Source organism: Colobus angolensis, unplaced genomic scaffold, assembly GCF_000951035.1.
Source record: "Colobus angolensis palliatus isolate OR3802 unplaced genomic scaffold, Cang.pa_1.0 Scaffold132, whole genome shotgun sequence".
NCBI classification, from domain to species: Eukaryota; Metazoa; Chordata; class Mammalia; order Primates; family Cercopithecidae; genus Colobus; species Colobus angolensis.
Genome location: NW_012114400.1, coordinates 1,758,686 through 1,777,740, shown reverse-complemented (window position 1 = coordinate 1,777,740; position 19,055 = coordinate 1,758,686). Strand labels below are relative to the sequence as shown.

The window sequence follows — 19,055 nt, the reverse complement described above, 5'->3', positions numbered from 1 at the left end:
AAAGCTTAAAAATACAACCTCCTTGCTCTACACAAATACTTACAGATATTTTTATTTAAGTTAGATTACCTGAGTTCAGGAATTTGAGGTTACAGTGAGCCACGATCACTCCACTATACTCCAGCCTGGGAAACAGAGTAACACTCTGTCTAAAAAAAAAAAAAAAAAAGATTATAATGTAAGATTATCAGCAAGAGTAGAAAAAAAATTATACTGGAACCGAAAAATTCCTATCACTTAGTAACTTCCTACTAGCACAACTCATTACTCATGTGATTGTGGTGATGCTGGCATAAATAAACCTACCGCAGTGCTCTAAATGTATAGCACATACAATTAAGTACAGCACATCATACTTAATAATAATAAATAACTACGTTACTGGTTTTTTCTGTATTTACTGTATTTACTATACTATACTTTTTATCATTATTTTAGGGTATACTTCTTCTACTTATTAAAAAAGCTAACTAAAAAGAGACTCAGGTAGGTTCTTCGAGAGGTATTCCAGAAGAAGGCATTGTTATCATAGGAGACAGCTCCACGTGTGTTACTGTCTCTGAAGACCCTCCAGTTGGACAAAACATGGCGGTGGAAGACAGTGACACTGATGATCCTGACCCTGTGTAGGCCTAGGGTAATGTGTATGTTTTGTGTATTCATTTTTAACAAAAAAGCTTAAAAAGTAAAAAGTACATAAAAATTTTTATAAAAAGAAAAAAGCTACAGAGAAAGGATATCAAGAAATTATTTTATACAGCTGTACAATGTGTGTGTTTGTTTTCTAGGAAGCATAAATTTGAAAGGGGTGGTCCTTTTTTAATTGTATTTTTAAATTTAAAAAAATTGTTTTTAGAGACAGGGTCTCACTCTGTTGCCCAAGCTGGAATGCAGTTATGCAATCATAGCTCACTGTAACCTTGAACGCTTGGAGGGGCTCAAGCAATCCTCCTGCCTCAGCCACCCAAGTAGCTGAGACTACAGGCACACACCACCATGCCCAGCTAATTTTACTTTTTTGCAGAGACAGTGTCTCACTATGTTACCTAGACTAGTCTCGAACTCCTGGCTTCAAGCAATGCTCCTGCCTTGGCCTCCCAAAGTGCCGGGATAACAGGTATCGGCCACCATGCCTGGCCATTGTTTGTGTTCTAAGTTAAGTGGTTATTGGAAAAGAGTCAAAAAGTATTAAAAAAAACAAGTTTATAAAATTAAAAAGTTATAATAACCTAAGATTTATTACTGAAGAAACAAAACATTTTTTAATTGAGTGGAGTCTAAGTGTACAGTGCTTATAGTCTATAGTAATGTAATATCCGAGGCCTTCACATTCACTCACCACTCAACCACTGACTCACCCAGAGCACTTCCACTTCTGCAAGCTCCACCGTGGTAAGTGTCCTATACAGGTATACCATTTTTTATCTTTTATACCATATTTTTAACCATACCTTTTCTATGTTTATATATGTTCAGGTACACAAATACTTACCATTGTGTTACAATTGCCTATAGTATGCACAGTAGCATGCCATACAGGTTTGCAATCCAGGAGCAATAGGCCATTTACCATATAGCCTAAGTGTGTAGTGGGCTATTCCATCTAGATTTGTATAAGTACACTATATGACGTTCACACAACAACATGTATCCCCATCATTAAGAGATGTATGACTAGTAGCTGGGAGCGGTGGCTCATATCTGTTATCCCAGCACTTTAGGAGGCTGAGGTGGGAGGACTGCATGAAGACAGGAGTTCAAGACCAGTCTGGCCAACATAGTGATTCCCCATCTCTATTTTTTTTAAAGAAAAAAAATTATATATATTAAAAAAGAGAGAGAGAGATGTATGAGTGTATTTCCCTTTCTCTAGAATATAGGTAGCATGGTAAATGGATGAAAGTCCATTAAAGAAGGCTGATCAATACACTCTATACTATTTTACACTCCAGTAGTATACAAAACTGCTGACATTTTCAATCAATATTATCAATAAGATTTATATAAAATCTGTGTAAGTCACTATCTTTAATAATAAACATAATTTTGATTATTTTACTTATTTGTCTTAGTTCAACAATTTGGCTGGGGAAAATATATAGCTACATGCTGTCAAAAATAATACATTAATTACATATTTAAACAGTAATAAACTAGCTTAATGTTAGCACAAAAAAAATAAGGTGACAATTTAAACTTATAGTTCCACTTACCTTATTGTTAAGAGTAAGCGTATCTGTTGATTCTAAAAAGGTTTAATATGCCTTTTTAACAGGGATTGGCGCATCAAAATGTTTAATAATTCCAGAGGTTTCTGATACACAGTTAAGTATTTACTGAGTACCCTCTATGTGGAAAACACTGTCCTGAGTTAGAATCAACCTTTTCATATTATTGGAAAACACCCTTGAGGATATTGTATCACCTCTCACTACTGGCAGCTGGTTGGCCTACCGTGGTGCTAAAAGTTCTTTAGAGGCACAAGTGTATATTTCCCAAAATAGATAAAATTAATCCTAGGCCAGACGTAGTGGCTCACACCTGTAATCCCAGCAGTTTGGGAGGCTGAGGAAGGTTCATTGCTTGAGTCCAGGAGATTGAGACCAGCCTGGGCAACATGAAGAAACCCTGTCCCCACAAAAAGTGCAAAAAATAAGCTGCGTGTGCTGGCACATGCTTGTAGTCCCAAGTACTCCACAGGCTGAGGTGGGAGGATCACCTGAGCCCAGGAGGTGGAGGCTGCAGTGAACTGAGATCACAGCACTGCACTCCAGCCTGGGCGTCAGAGTGAAACTCTACCTTTACCCCTTTTATATAACTGCTTTGTAAGAAGGAATTAGAACTGATCATCTGGCTCTACCCCATATCCTTACTATATACTTGTTATTTAAGTTAAAATTATTATGATAGCCCTTATTCAGAACCTTCAATTGATTTCTCCCTAATTTCATTTCTTTTACTGGTGTTTAACATCGCTGACTTATTAGGTCATTTATTCCACCTGGTGGTTTTAGCGTTTCTTAAAACAAGACTTAATAGCAAGGAATTTTAATTAAATATCAGAAAAATAAGTCATTAGGTAGAATTAGTTAGGTATAAAACAAGAAGTAAATTTAAATAAAAGAATAGATTATGAATAAAAACTCCATAAACAAGTTAAAGTATGTTATCTTCAAGAAATAATCTTCATATTATATTCAATTGCTTAATTTGGATGTGATTCGAGAATTTATGATGGGATACATTTAACTCTGTCATCCAAAACTGAATTATACTGGCCAAGGGAACACTAACACCTAAGTCCACTCTAGGGGCAGTGGGAATAACTACGACATTTCTCCACTGATATTTAAGGTAAATAAAAGGTCTTTATTTCCAATTCTTGAATGACAAATGCTGGGACACACAGACAAGAGTTTTAGATATGTAAAATGAAATCCAGTTATTCTAAAAATTAAGTCATAGTGACCTATTATCTTCAGTAACATACAGAGCCAGGTTTAAAAAAATCAGGTGGTTATTGAAAAATTCAGTCCGACTGATACATGAATGCCACATATTTTATCAGCTACTTTAATAAAAATTTTGTTACACATTACATATAAAATTTGATATACACATTAACTGCGTTTGTCAAACTGCAATATAATACCACAAAAGCTATTAATAAGATAACTGTCTATATTTTACATATATGACATTATATAAGTCTATAATACCTCATAAAAAGAACTGTCTGCTTATATTCCTTGAGTCTAACTCTTCCTGGATCCTATCTTTCCTTCTACTAGCCCTAATTTACATAGTTATCTAGAGAGTAATCTATAAGTAATAATCTATCCTTGATAAAGTAATCAAGGATAACAATGTAACCCGAAGAGACATTTGGGTGAATTACTGGAGGCTCCATCATCTGCTCTAGACATAAATGCCTTTTTAATCTCCTTAATCGCTCTCTCTCCCAGTCTTTCTCCTTCCTCCTGATTGATTTTCTTATTCTTTAACCTTTCATAGCTTGCTCATCTCTCTTCTATACCTCTTTTAAAACCTCTACATTAACTATTCATCTAATGTCATAATGTAGTACAATTAGCATTCAGCCTTAAAAGAAGTCGCCTTCTATCACAAAGACTATAAAACACTCATTCAGTAATCACTTACTGACCATCTACTACGTGTCATTACCTGTACAAGGCTCTAGATACAGAAAAGTAAGACGGTTTCTGTGCTAGAGGCATTCAAAGTATCAGGGAGCTGATTATAAAATAAATTATAAAAAATAAAATTATTTTTTACAAAATGGTGGCATGAAGGATGAAGCAACAAAGTATTTTCATTTTTAAACAATAAATTGTATTATTTTTTCTTACTCTACAAAGCAACTGATATACTTGTTGGTGAAAGGACAAGGAGTGTGTTGAAAGTCTGAGAAGGTAATGCAGTGACATCTGAGGAGCCGTGAAACCCTAGTGGAAGGGTGGGAGGTGAAGCCTAATTATCTAAAGGTGAAAAGGCCAAGCCTCAAAGAAAGTAGGTCAGACACAAATATGAATAAACCCCTCCACTCTAGATAATGATGGCTGAATATTTTGCACACTGCAATGAGTTCAGAGTTTAAAAAATCACTTCTAAACTTCAAAGGATGAAGTTTTTAAGGTCTTTATTTTCTACACATTAGTATGCCTCTGACAGAACCTTTAGTTTCAACAACTAGTTTAAAGAAGTAGCCTAAAGTGTGTTACCTTTGTGTAAACTAAAGGATGACCAATTCTAAATAACCTTTTCTAAAATCTTAACAGGTCAACTATCAACATTTACAGTAAGTTCAAGAGGCTAAGTTAATAACATTTTATCTCAAAAGCAAAAATTAGGATCTTTGAAGCATATTAGTGGATCTGAAAAGCTACTGTGATTTTAAGGTTTCTTTTCCCAGAAATAATCCATAAATATATCATATATGGTCTGTTCTTATGTTAAAATGGGGTAGGGGATTAATAGGAAAATTAATTTGTATAGGTTTAATAATAAAACAGAAAATATATGTAAATCACACCAAAAAACCCCAACTTCATGACTGCAATTATTTTAGAAAACAGCTGTCTAAAGTATTTCAAACTAAAGCCACAAGAACGTGATAGAGGTTATTAAAATTTTGAAGATGAAACTCAATAAAAATGAATCATTTTCCTTTCCTAAATCGAAACTGAGGTTTTATTTTCCAAAATCCTGTTCTATGATGAAGTACAAATGCCCATGCAGCATATGATCATGTCCAAACACAACAGTTAGCAGTCATTTATTGCTAAATTTAAATATGACCAAACAAAATGACAGCTAGAAAAAAAACTAAGCTATATACACTAGAGATATCTTTTAATATAAAAGCATGTCCTCAAAATGTGCCTATTTTAAAGGAACAGAAATTCCCTCTGCCTCTTTCCCACCCCATATATGATTCAAAATAATAAACCAAGAAACCACTCATTATCTCAAACATTTCAAATAAAGCTACTTGAGTTCATGAAACTCACATATGCAAAGTTTTACATGGTAAACCAAACATATCTGGGCATAAACTAGTATATTTTTGGATTTAAAATACTACCTTTTGTTTTTTAAAAATAATTTCAACCTTATTTTATAAAGATGAAATACAAACATAAAACCTAAGCAAGTTAAAGTTTCTCACCTTTACCCTCCTTCTTCTCAGCTTCTTAATCAGGCAGTTCATTATCTATTTCACAGACACAGAAACATATCTAAAACACTTGTACTGTTGCTTTGAATATTAGCTTTCAACTTGAAGCTGCACGCATTTACAGTGCACCTCAGAGTTGGATTACATGACCTGTTTAGTTAACTCTGTAAAGATGACAGTTTAAGCAAACATACATGTAGACAATGTTTTTTGATCAATACACAAAGTAGAACTTTCCCTATTTTTAGAAATTTGCAATACAACTCTCCAATTAATTTTTGTTCCAAATGAAACTTTATCATGTTTATATACTAAGCAAAAGGTTTCTGTGGTCTTAAGAGTTACTTGATCAATCTAGACATAAGTTTACAAAAGTATAAATTAAGACTATGTAGTACTGACCAAAAATAAATCTTAAAACACTTTTGTCTATCTGAAAAAAAAATTATCAACATTGTCCTTGGCTGTCTAGTGGTTAGATAAGAAAACTATTAACAAAAGTCCTCAAATTAATACATATAAAAGAAAAGATGAGGAGAGAAGCAATTTCTAAACGAATAGCAAATAAGTTAATTAAAGTTCTTCTCCTACCCAAAAAGAAAGTGTTCAGAAAATACAGGAATTTGCAACATCCTCACCCTTTTTCAAACTTTGCAAAATTAGGTATTTTGCTGTCAAATGTATAACTGTACCAACAACTGCTCCACTAATATTTTCAATCTTAACCACAATCATGTTTAGAGCTTTCTTAAAACTGAAATATACATTTTAAACATTTCAAACTTAACATATCAGCTTTAAGGAAAAAGCAAGATTAAGGCATGTAAACATAGTTAGAAAGTATTTTCACATACATCATTTCATACACTCTTCTAAGGAAGGTACCGGGATTCTCATTTAACAAGGAAAGGAACTGTGACTTAGAGGGTAAATGACATGCCCAAAGTCAGCTACAAGGGGATAAATCTAGAACTAGAACCCAAAGCTGTTAGTGTATCAAATATATTTTAATTCACTTCTTTGCTGAAAGGCCAAGCTAAAGGTCACCTGATTATTGAGCCTCAATGTAACAATATATATGATCTACTATTTTTAAAACAGAAGGGAATAGAGCTAACATATAATCCTGGAGCATATATCTCAAAACCAAATGAAACTAGGTCATTTTAGCAAGCATCAAAAATGCTAATTTTCAGTCACTATAAATTGCGTGCAATTTCAATGTTTACAAAATTTTAAATCAATATTTAGCAAAAATAAATTTTTAAACTGAGCTTCTTTTAACATGATTTTCTTTCTTGAAAGATTTTAAGCACTGCATGCACACTTGAAAAAATAATTATTAACTTTTATTAAATTTTAATTTAAATGCCTATTATCTGCAGGGTTAAAAAACAAACAAAAAAAAAAACTTCACAATCTTGTAGTTTCCTATTAAGTGAATGGTGAGATAAGCAAACCAGTTAATTCACAATGCCCCCTACTGGTAGCTCAAGAGAAAAGCATTCTCTAATGTAACAATACAAAAAATTGCAGTAGTTTTATTAAATGTGATCTCTCACCACCTGCACACAAATCCCCTGGAAAGCTTAAAAATACAACCTCCTTGCTCTACACAAATACTTACAGATATTTTTATTTAAGTTAGATTACCTGAGTTCAGGAATTTGAGGTTACAGTGAGCCACGATCACTCCACTATACTCCAGCCTGGGAAACAGAGTAACACTCTGTCTAAAAAAAAATTACCCCAGGTCACATGCTAAAAGGTAGCAGAGCTACCAATCTTTTCTTATCCCTAGTGCTAGGTCTCCTTAAGATAAAGAGAAACAAATTATATTAGCCTTAAAATTCAAGTAATTATTTCTTTTAGATACTGCTTGTGTAAGCAATACATGCTAAACCTTCTTAACCCTGGTTCCGCCCACATCACTTGGGGAGTCTGTAGAAATGTCTGACCAGGTCCCATTCTCAGATTCAGATTTAATAGGATTAACATAGGGCCTGAATACTGTTATTATTATTATTATATTATTTATGATACTTTAAGTTCTGGGGTACATGTGCAGAACGGGCAGGTTTCTTACATAGGTATACACGTGCCATGGTGGTCTGCTACACCCATTAACCCATCATCTACATTAGGTATTTCTCCTAATGTTATCCCTCCCCTAGACCCCACCCCACAACAGGCCCCACTGTGTGATGTTCCCCTCCCTGTGTCCATGTGTTCTCATTGTTAAATTCCCACTTATGAGTGAGAACATGTGGTGTTTGGTTTTCTGTCCTTGTATTAGTTTGCTGAGAATGATGGTTCCCAGAGTCATCCATCTCCCTGCAAAGGACATGAACTCATCCTTTTTTATGGCTGCATAGTATTCCATGGTGTATATGTGCCACATTTTCTTTATCCAGTCTACCACTGATAGGCATTAGTGTTGGTTTCCAGTCTTTGCTATTGTGAACACTATGGCAGTGTCTTTAGAGTGGAATGATTTATAATCCTTTGGATATATACCCAGGAATGGGATTGCTGGGTCAAATGGTATTTCTAGATGTAGATCCTTGAGAAATCACCACACTGTCTTCCACAATGGTTGAGCTAATTGCCACCAACAGTGAAAAAGTATTCTATTTCTCCACATCCTCTCCAGCATCTGTTGCTTCCTGACTTTTTAATCATCACCATTCTAACTGGCATGAGATGGTATCTCATTGTGCTTTTGATTTGCATTTCTCTAATGACCAGTGACGATAAGCTTTTTTTCACGTTTGTTGGACTCATAAAAGCCTTCTTTTGAGACGTGTCTGTTCATATCCTTCACCTGCTTTTTGATGGGGTTGTTTTATTCTTGTAAATCTGTTTAAGTTCTTTGTATACTCTGGATATTAGCCCTTTGTCAGATGGATAGGTTGCAAAAATTTTCTCCCATTCTGTAGGTTGCTTGCTCACTCTGATGATAGTTTCTTTTGCTGTGCAGAAGCTCTTTAGTTTAATCAGATCCCATTTGTCTATTCTGGCTTTTGTTGCCATTGTTTTTTGGTGTTTTAATTATGAAGTCTTTGCCCATGCCTATGTCCCGAATGGTACTGCCTAGGTTTTCTTCTAAAGTTTTTATGGTTTTAGGTCTTACGTTTAAGTCTTAAATCCATCTTGAGTTAATTTTTGTGTAAGGTGTAAGCAAGGAATCTAGTTTCAGCTTTCTGCATATGGCTAGCCAGTTTTCCCAACACAATTTATTAAATAGGGAATCATTTCCCCATTGCTTGTTTTTGTCAGGTTTGTCAAAGATCAAATGGTTGTAGATGTGTGGTGTTATTTCTGAGGCCTCTGTTCTGTTCCATTGGTCTATATCTCTGTTTTGGTACCAGTACCATGCTGTTTTTGTTACTGTAGCCTTCTAGTATGGTTTGAAGTCAGGTAGGCGTGATGCCTTCAGCTTTGTTAGGATTGTTTAGGTTTTTGTTTTGTTTTGTTTTTTGCTTAGGATTGTCTTGGCTATGCAGGCTCTTTTTTGGTTCCATATGAAATTTAAAGTCGTTTTTTCCAATACTGTGAAGAAAGTCAATGGTAGCTTGATCGGGATAGCACTGAATCTATAAATTACTTTGGGCAGTATGGCCATTTTGATGATATTGATTCTTCCCATCCATGAGCATGGAATGTTTTTCTATTTGTTTGTGTCCTCTCTTACTTCTTTGAGCAGTGGTTTGTAGTTCTCCTTGAAGAGGTCCTTCACATCCCTTGTAAGTTGGATTCCTAGGTATTTTATTGTCTTTGTAGCAATTGGGAATGGGAGTTCACTCTTGATTTGGCTCTCCATTATTGTTGTAAAGGAATGCTTGTGATTTTTGCACATTGATTTTGTATCCTGAGACTTTGCTGAAGTTGCTTATCGGCTTAAGGAGGTTTTGGGCTGAGATGATGGGGTTTTCTAAATATACAATCATGTCGTCTGTAAACAGAGACAATTTGACCTCTTCTCTTCCTATTTGAATACCCTTTATTTCTTTTTCTTGCCTGATTGCCCTAGCCAGAACTTCCAATACTATGTTGAATAGGAGTGGTAAGAGAGGGCATCCTTGTCTTGTGCCGGGAATGCTTCCAGTTTTTGCCCATTTAGTATGATACTAGCTGTGGGTTTGTCATAAATAGCTCTTATTATTTTGAGACACGTTATATCAATACTGAGTTACATTGAGAGTTTTTAGCATGAAGGGCTGTTGAACGTTGTCAAAGGCCTTTTCTGCATCTATTGAGATAATCATGTGATTTTTGTCATTGGTTCTGTTTATGTGATGGATTATATTGATTGATTTGCATATGCTGAACTAGCCTTGCATCTCAGGAATGAAGCCGACTTGATCATGGTGGATAAGCTTTTTGATGTGCTGCTGGATTTGGTGTGCCAGTATTTTATTAGGATTTTTGCATTGATATTCATCAGGGATATTGGCCTGAAATTTTCTTTTTTGTTGTGTTTCTGCCAGGTTTTGGTATCAGGATGATGCTGGCCTCATAAAATGCGTTAGGGAGGACTCCCTCTTTTTCTATTGTTTAGAATAGTTTCAGAAGGAATGGTACCAGCTCCTCTTTGTACCTCTGGTAGAATTCAGCTGTGAATCCATCTGGCCCTGGACTTTTTTTGGTTGGTAGGCTATTAATTGTTGCCTCAATTTCAGAGCTTGTTATTGGTCTATTCAGGGATTCAACTTCTTCCTGGTTTAGTCTTGGGAGGGTATGTGTGTCCAGAAACTTATCCAATTCTTCTAGATTTTCTAGTTTATTTGCATAGGGGTGTTTATAAGTAGTCTCTGATGGTAGTTTGTATTTCTGTGGGATGGGTGGTGATATGCTCTTTATCATTTTTTATTGCATTTTTTTATTCTTCTCTCTTTTCTTATTAGTCTAGCTAGTTGCCTGCTATACAAGAGCTCCTGAAGGAAGCACTAAACAAGGAAAGGAACAACTGGTACCAGCCACTGCAAAAACATACAAATTGTATGTGAAGACCATCGATGCTATGAAGAAACTGTGTCAACTAACAGGCAAAGAAAACCAGCTAGCATCATACTGGCAGGATCAAATTCACACATAACGATATTAACCTTAAATGTAAATGAGCTAAATTCCCCAATTAAAAGACACAGACTGGCTAATAGAATAAAGAATCAAGACCCACTGGTGTGCTGTATTCAGGAGACCCATCTCATTTGCAAAGACACACATAGGCTCAAAATAAAGGGATGGAGGAATATTTGTGAAGCAAATAGAAAGCAAAAAAAAAAAAGCAGGGGTTGGAATTCTAGTCTCTGATAAAACAGACTTTAAACAAAGATGAAAAAAGACAAAGAAAGGCATTACATAATGCTAAAGGAATCAATGCAATAAGAAGAGCTAACTATCCTAAATACATATGCATCCAATACAGGAGTACCCAGATTCATAAAGCAAGTTCTTAGAGACCTACAAAGAGACTTAGACTCCCACACAATAATAGTGGGAGACTTTACCACCCCACTGTCAATATTAGACAGATCAATGAGACAGAAAACTAACAAGGATATCCAGGACCTGAACTCAGCTCTGGACCAAGCAGACCTAAGAGACATCTACAGAACTCTCCACCCCCAATCAACAGAATATACATTCTTCTCAGCACCACACTGCACTTATTTTTAAATTGACCACATAATTCAAAGTAAAACACTCCTCAGCAAATGCAAAAGAATGGAAATCATAACAAACAGTCTCTCAGACCACAGTGCAATCAAATTAGAATTCAGGATTAAGAAACTCACTCAAAACTGCACAACTACATGGAAACTGAACAACCTGCTCCTGAATGACTACTGGATAAATAATGAAATGAAGGCAGAAAAAGATATTCTTTGAAACCAATGAGAACAAAGACACAACATACCAGAATCTCTGGGACACATTTAAAGCAGTGTGGAGAGGGAAATTTTAGCACTAAATGCCCACAAGAGAAAGTTGGAAAGATCTAAAATTGACACTCTAACATTACAATTAAAAGAAGTAGAGATGCAAGAGCAAACAAATTCAACAGCTAGCAGAAGACAAGAAATACCTAAGATCAGAGCAGAACTGAAGGAGACAGAGATACGAGAAACCCTTCAAAAACTCAATGAATCCAGGAGTTGGTTTTTTGAAAGATCACTGTTATTTTTTTAAACTCCCAGGTGATTATAGTCTGCCACTAGGGCTGAGAATCACTTGGGCCAGTGATGCTCAGCCTTCAGCTTGAATAGAATCACCTAGAGGACACAGACCTATAGGCCTCATGCCCAGAGTTTCTGACTGAATAAATCTGAGAGGGCCTGAAAATCTGCACTTTTAACAAGTTAGATGTGGTGACGATGCTGGTCTTGTGATTACACTTTGAGAACCACTAAATAAGCATATTGGCTAGAGGTTCTCAACCGTACTGACACATCTGAATTACCTGGGGAGATTTTTTAAATCTTGATTGCCAGGCACACCCCAGACTAATTACATATGAATCTCTGGGATGGAGGATCCAGGCATCACTATGTTTTAAAGTTCCTAAAACTAAAAATATTTCCTTACAGCAGAGGTTTACAAAGCCATTAATATGCTAATAATACAAGTGATTTCCCCAGAAGGTGGTATAGTACGCACTATTTCCAAAGTTTTTTGAACCAGAAACACTTCTGGCACATAATTAACAGCTCTGAATGTCCGAAATACTGGCCTATCAGATAAAATGGAAACTGCTTTGCATGGCTTGAGACACGATCCTCCAACCTCAATCCAGCCTCATCTTTTGCCAACCCTTCCTCCCACCACTGCATATATATATATATATATTCCTATTAAAATAATAATATCTTTTGATTGCAAGATCTGTTTTAAAATGATTGAATTATTTCTACAGCTGTTTGGAGTCAGAGGTCACATCTTATTTCTCTTTGGTCCCCAGTGCCTAGCATGACACCAAGTATAGCAGGTGCTCAAGGAACATCTGCTGATTTATTAAATACAGATTTACAGCCTTACTTTCTGTAGAAAATACACTGTCAAGGATGGCTTTTATGCAATCTAGAGTGAACAAAAGTTTTTACATAGCTAAAATCAGAACTGAATAGTTCACCCTTATAGAGCCACTCTTATTTTAACAAGGCTTTAAATTATAAAGGGACTAGTTGTATTTAGAGGTAACATTTAACTTGTATTAGGATCTGCCATACTTTAAATTCATTAATAACTTAAGGGTGGCAGACGGTTTAGATAACTTTTTATTTTGAGAATTATTTAGGCCAACTGTGATCCAAAAAGAGGCAAAAATGCCTTCTAGATTAACAAGACAAAAATGTCTTGTATATTAACAATAGTTTCCAAAAACCATTAAATGAAAAAAAAAAACTTTTGAAAATTCAAGTTTCTCAAACTTGAACATAGCAAAATCAACTCAGTTTTATTTTTGTTTTAATTTATAAAGAACAGTATTTTTGTGTTATCAACCTGTGTATCTAATTCAGGTCAAACAATCTTGGTACATAATAAAACTGCAAAGGTTAGAAGTATCCTCCTTTAGTGCCACAAAAGAAAGCACTTGATTTCATGCTATAAAGTGCCAAGGTCTACTCTATAGCTTTCTGGCACTATATTTTCCATATGTATCACAAATATTTTAAATAATCACATATGTATAAATTTCAAAGCATCATAAGACTATATTGTCTTTTTTTTTTTTTTTTGAGATGGAGTTTCACTCTTGTTGCCCAGGCTGGAGTGCAATGGTGTGATCTCGGCTCACTGAAACCTCTGCCTCCCAGCTTCAAGCGATTCTCCTGCCTCAGCCTCCCAAGTAGCTAGGATTACAGGTGTCTGCCACAACGCCCGGCTAATTTTTTGTATTTTTAGTAAAGCCAGGGTTTCACTATGTTGGCAAGGCTGGTCTCAAACTCCTGACCTCAAGTGATCCACCCGCCTCAGCCTCCCAAAGTGCTGGGATTACAGGTGTGAGCCACCACGCCCAGCAACTATGTTGCTTTTCAAACTTATTTCAGTTTGTAGTTCTGTAAAACTATATTGAAAGAAAAAAATCGCATTAAAAATATTAACATATTTGTTTTCAAGAGCAATGATAATTACCTTAACATATATTTATTCCATAAGTAATTATGGAGTGCCCATTACATGACAGGCCCTGTTCTAGGAGTTATAGTTACACAATAATGAAAAAGTTAATGAAGTTTACAAGCTGGTATATTTTTTCTAGAAAGGGAAAAGGTGGAAACATTCTTGTGATCTCAACTAGAAATAGGGATTATTGGCAGAAGAAGGAGAAACAGTTGAATCTAAAAGCCATTAGTTTATAAAATTTGCTAGGTGACTCCTAGCAACTCTGAAAAAGTTGGTAAGCCTAGGAGAAAGAGAAAAGTAATAAGTAAATAACACTTTAAAATTAATAAAGTGTTTACCTTTGAATTCCTTCAAGAATATCCCTCACAGCTGCCATTAACTTTTGAAGATATATAAAAGCTTCTTCAAATGATGCTATATTTGAAGTAGTTAGAGCTGAATTTGAGCCCAGTCTCTGAAATACATCCATGCTAAAATAGAGAAAAAAAGATACTCACAGGTATACATACATATTTAACATAATTCAAGTATTTCTGTTGCAAATGTATAAAGTAGTATTTATTATCATTAATCTCTCAGAATGCTGATCTATTTAAATTAGAAGTAAAAGTGAAATATGAAAGTCTGGGATAATAGTCACATAAAGAATCTAGTTCAGACACTATACAGGTCTAATCTAAAGTAATACTATGAAAGTTGTGTGATATTGTTTCATTCTAAGAGACCACAAGAGATAGAGGAGAAGTAATGCTATCAATATGCATTCAAGTCAGTACTCAGGATGAGAAGGATGAAGAAAAAAATTAGAGATCAGATTATTCCAGTTGAAACTAGTTTACCCTAGTAATTTCACTTGTAGAAATTTATCATAAATTAATATTAGTTATTCACAATCAGGCTACAATTAGTAACACCTTAAATGTATAACAATATAAACAGTTAAATAATCAGTAAGTTGGCCACTTGATAAAATACCAAACCAGGCGGGGCATGATGGCTCACCCATGTAATCTCAACACTTTGAAAGGCCGAGAAGGGCGGATCACTTGAGGCCAAAAGTTTGAGAACTGCCTGGGCAACATCGTTAGACCTTGTCTCTAGAAAAAAATTTAAAAAGTAGCCAGGTGTGGTGGCACTGCCTGTAGTCCCATCCACTTGGGAGGCTAAGGTAGGAGGATCACTTGAACCCAGGAGTTCAAGGCTTCAGAGAGCTGTCATCGTGCCACTGCATTCCAGCCTGGGCAACAAAGTGAGACCCTGTCTCAAAACAAAACAAACACACACACACAAAAAAAACACCAAACTACTAAAATGATGCTTATGCCACCTATGAAACAGAAAAATAAAAGTAGAGAAAATTTACTTTATAACATAAGGACAACAATGTAAAAATCCAAAACACACTGTGCTTGGTTTGAATAGTGTCCCCCCATAATTCCTATATTCACCCAGAACCTCAGAATGTTATCTTATTTGAAACAGGATCTTTGAGATGTAACTAGTTAAGTTAAAATGAGTTCATGCTGGATTAGAACGGGCCCTACTCTATGTGAAGAAAAAGGCAGAGATGGGAGTGATACAGCTACAAGGCAAGGACTTCTGGCAACTACCAGAAGAAAAGAGAAAGACATGAAACAGATCCTCCCTCAGAAACTCCAGAAGAACCAAGCCTACAGACACTTGGATTTCAAATGTTTGGCCTCCAGGTCTGTGAGCGAATATATTTCTGCTGTTTTGGGCCAGCCAGTTTGTGATACTTTGCTAGAGCAGCTGTAGGAAACTAATAATATTCCTTAAAAACAAGGCTGAGTGTGCTTAATAAATTCACAATGTTGACTACAGTAGACTTTAAGCAGCAGCACTCAAAGGAATTTCCTTCCCTACTTTATACTTTCCAAAGTATTCCTTTTATAACTGTCGTAAAACACACTTAACATAAAATTCACCACTTTGAACATTCTGAAGCATATAATTCAGTGGCATTTAGTACACTCACAATGCTCTGTAACCATCACCACTATCTAGTTACAGAACATTTCGTTACCTGAAAAGGAAACTGAATCCGGGTGGTTACTCCCCAGGATTCTCCTCTTGCTCCGCCAAACCCCTGCAACCACCACTGTGCCTTCTGTCTCCATGGATTTACCTATTCCGGGTATTTGTGTGGTGCATTTGTTATTTTTTAGATAAAACCAAATTTATTTTATTTTAAAATATTTACAATTAAAATTTTTTTCTACATTTAAAGCCTAAAAAGAGAATATGTAATACCCACAGTCTACCAACCAGAGATAAGCATTACTAACATACATGGTTCTTTCTTCATCTTTTTCTGGATATACAAGCAAATTGTGTGTGTGGAGGTATGGTTGTGAGACAGTGGTTGGGGAGGCAGGAGGAGACTGAGAGAGAAAACAGGAAACAACATCTACTAGGAAAGCCATCAGTAAATCAAAGTACTATATACTAGATACCATCATTCCAAAAACTTCCATTATAATTTTTATATAGATTTATACAATTTAGGTAAAAGGATGAGGGCACTAAAAGCCCTTCCTCCAGGGTTTATCCTAAATGACAAAATGTGGGAGAAATGAGCATGAGATGAGGATGAAAATAACCATACCAGTCATAGGATCGGCAGGTACAATCATCTTTTGCTGTGGGTACTACTATTTTTGCTCCTGTCTCTTGAGATGTATCGGCAAATCTTGTTTTTACCTTTAAAATATATCCAGCATTTGACCAATTCTTAACATCTCTCCCACAACTGCCCTGACCCAAATCATCATCTTCCACCTGGATTATCACAGTAGACACCTAACTGGTATCTTGCCCTCTTCCTGCCTCACCCTCATCACTTCACAGCCTGCTCTCAACAAGGCAGAGCAATCTTTTTTAAAATACAGGCCTGATCTTGTCATTTCTTTGCTTAAAATTGTGCTGTAGCTTTTGCTAAGAGTAAAAGCCCTAAATTCTCACAATGGCTTACTAGCCCCAAACAATCAGCACACTGTCCCTCCCCACTTCACCTCCTCCTACTCTGCCCCCTTGCTCCAGCCACACTGGCCTTCTTTCAGTTCACCCAACGTATTAGACATGTTCTTTCAAGCTCTTTGTAATTTCTGTTCCTCTATCTGAAACGCTTTTCCTGTAAATAACTATATGCTCCCATCCTCACCTACTTCAAGACAGTACAAATGTCATTTTTTAGATGAAGGTTTTCTTGAACACTCTCTAACACTGTAACTACCACTCCTCCTCCCTAAATCCATGTTACTATTCCTCCATTTCTTCTTTCCTCTTAAGGCATCATGATCAAATGACCTACTACCAAGTGCCTGAAAGTATGAAAAAAATACAATAAATACACCATTTTCCCTTGGTTCTAGACTTTTATAGACACTGTGCAATGTATTAACTATTGGATCCATGGCTAAAATTTAGAGGTCCTTCACTTGAAAATGTATCTTTTTTTTGAGACAGGGTCATGCTCAATTGCCCAGGCTGGAGTACGGTGGTGCGATCACAGCTCACTGCAGCCTTGATCTCCTGAGCTCAAGCAATTCTCTCACCTTAGCCTCCCGAGTAGCTGGCACTACAGGCGATGGCTACCACACAAGGCCAACTTTTTTGATTTCTAGTAAAGATGAGGTCTCACTACATTGCCCAGGCTGGTCTCAAACTCCTGAGATCAGACGATCCCCTTGCCTCAGCCTCCCAAAGTGCTGGGATTATGGGAGTGAACCACTGCATCTGGCAGAAAATGTATCTCAAGGTTGAAGAAAAACATACTGAGTGTGTGGATATATATTTTAATGTGACATACTGTTTAAAGATGTTTACCACAGGTTCCCAAATTTTTTTGATATCCTTTCTTTTTGAGATAGGGTCTCACTCTGTCATCCAGGCTGGAGTGCAATGGCATAATTACAGCTCACTGCAGCTTCTACCTCCCGGACTCAAGTGATTGTCCCACTTCAGCCTCCTGAGTAGCTGGGACCACAGGTGCATGCCACTATGGTCAGCTAATTTTTAATTTTTTTTGTAGAGACAAAATCTCACCATGTTGCCTAGGCTGGTCTCAAACTCCTCAGCTCAAGCGATCCTCCTACCTCTGCCTCTCAAAGTGCTGGGATTATAGGCATGAGCCATCATGCCTGGCCTCAGGATACACATTTTTAAAAATGTCTCGCCTTTTTCCCCCCGCTAATGCTGCTGGTCCTGCAGGTCTCTGTCAAGCCGCGGACACAGGTCTCTGTTCTGCAGGATGGGGTTTGTTAAAATTGTTAAGAATAAGGCCTACTTTAAGAGATACCAAGTGAAATGTAGAAGATGACGAGAGGGCAAAAATGATTACTGTATTTGGAAATGCTTGGGGATATAGGATAAAAATAAATACAACACACCCAAATACAGGATGATAGTTCATGTAACAAACAGAGATATCATTCGTCAGATTGCTTTTGCTCATATAGAGGGGGATATGATAATCTGTACAGCATATGCAAACAAACTGCCAAAATAATGGGGAGAAGGTTGGCCTGAAAAATTATGCTGCAGCATATTGTACTGGCCTGCTGCTGGCCTGCAGGCTTCTCAATAGGTTTGGCATGGACAAGATCTATGAAGGCCAAGTGGAGGAGACTGGCGATGAATACAATGTGAAAAGCATTGATGGTCAGCCAGATGCCTTTAACTGCTATTTGGACACAGGTCTTGCCAGAACTTCCGCTGGCAATAAAGTTTTTGGCACCCTGATGGGAGCTGTGGTTGGAGGCTTGTCTATCCTTCATAGTACCAAACAATTCTCTGGTTATGATTCTGAAAGCAAGGAATTTAATGCAGAAGTACACTGGAAGCACATCATGGCCCAGAATGTTGCAGATTACATGTGCTACTTAATGGAAGAAGATAAAGATGCTTACAAGAAACAGTTCTCTCAATACATAGAGAACAATGTAACTCCAGACATGATGGAGGAGATGTATAAGAAAGCTCATGCTGCCATACAAGAGAATCCAGTGTATGAAAAGACGCCCAAGAAAGAAGTTAAAAACGGGTGCTAGAGAGGACGTGGAGAAATAGGAACACTTTTACACTGTTGGTGGGACTGTAAACTAGTTCAACCATTGTGGAAGACAGTGTGGCGATTCCTCAAGGATCTAGAACTAGAAATACCATTTGACCCAGCCATCCCATTACTGGGTATATACCCAAAGGATTA

The 19,055-nt window shown here is 36.5% G+C and overlaps 1 protein-coding gene across 2 annotated transcripts in view; it reads right to left on the bottom strand.

Annotated features, from left to right (window-relative positions):
- Positions 1-19,055, bottom strand: part of SWT1 (SWT1 RNA endoribonuclease homolog (S. cerevisiae)) — a 128,195-nt gene that overhangs the window by 39,994 nt on the left and 69,146 nt on the right. For both annotated transcript variants that reach the window (XM_011934176.1, XM_011934177.1), the window contains exon 16: positions 14,167-14,298. In XM_011934176.1, coding sequence (XP_011789566.1) covers positions 14,167-14,298 — 132 coding nt within the window. The remainder of the gene's footprint in view (positions 1-14,166; positions 14,299-19,055) is intronic.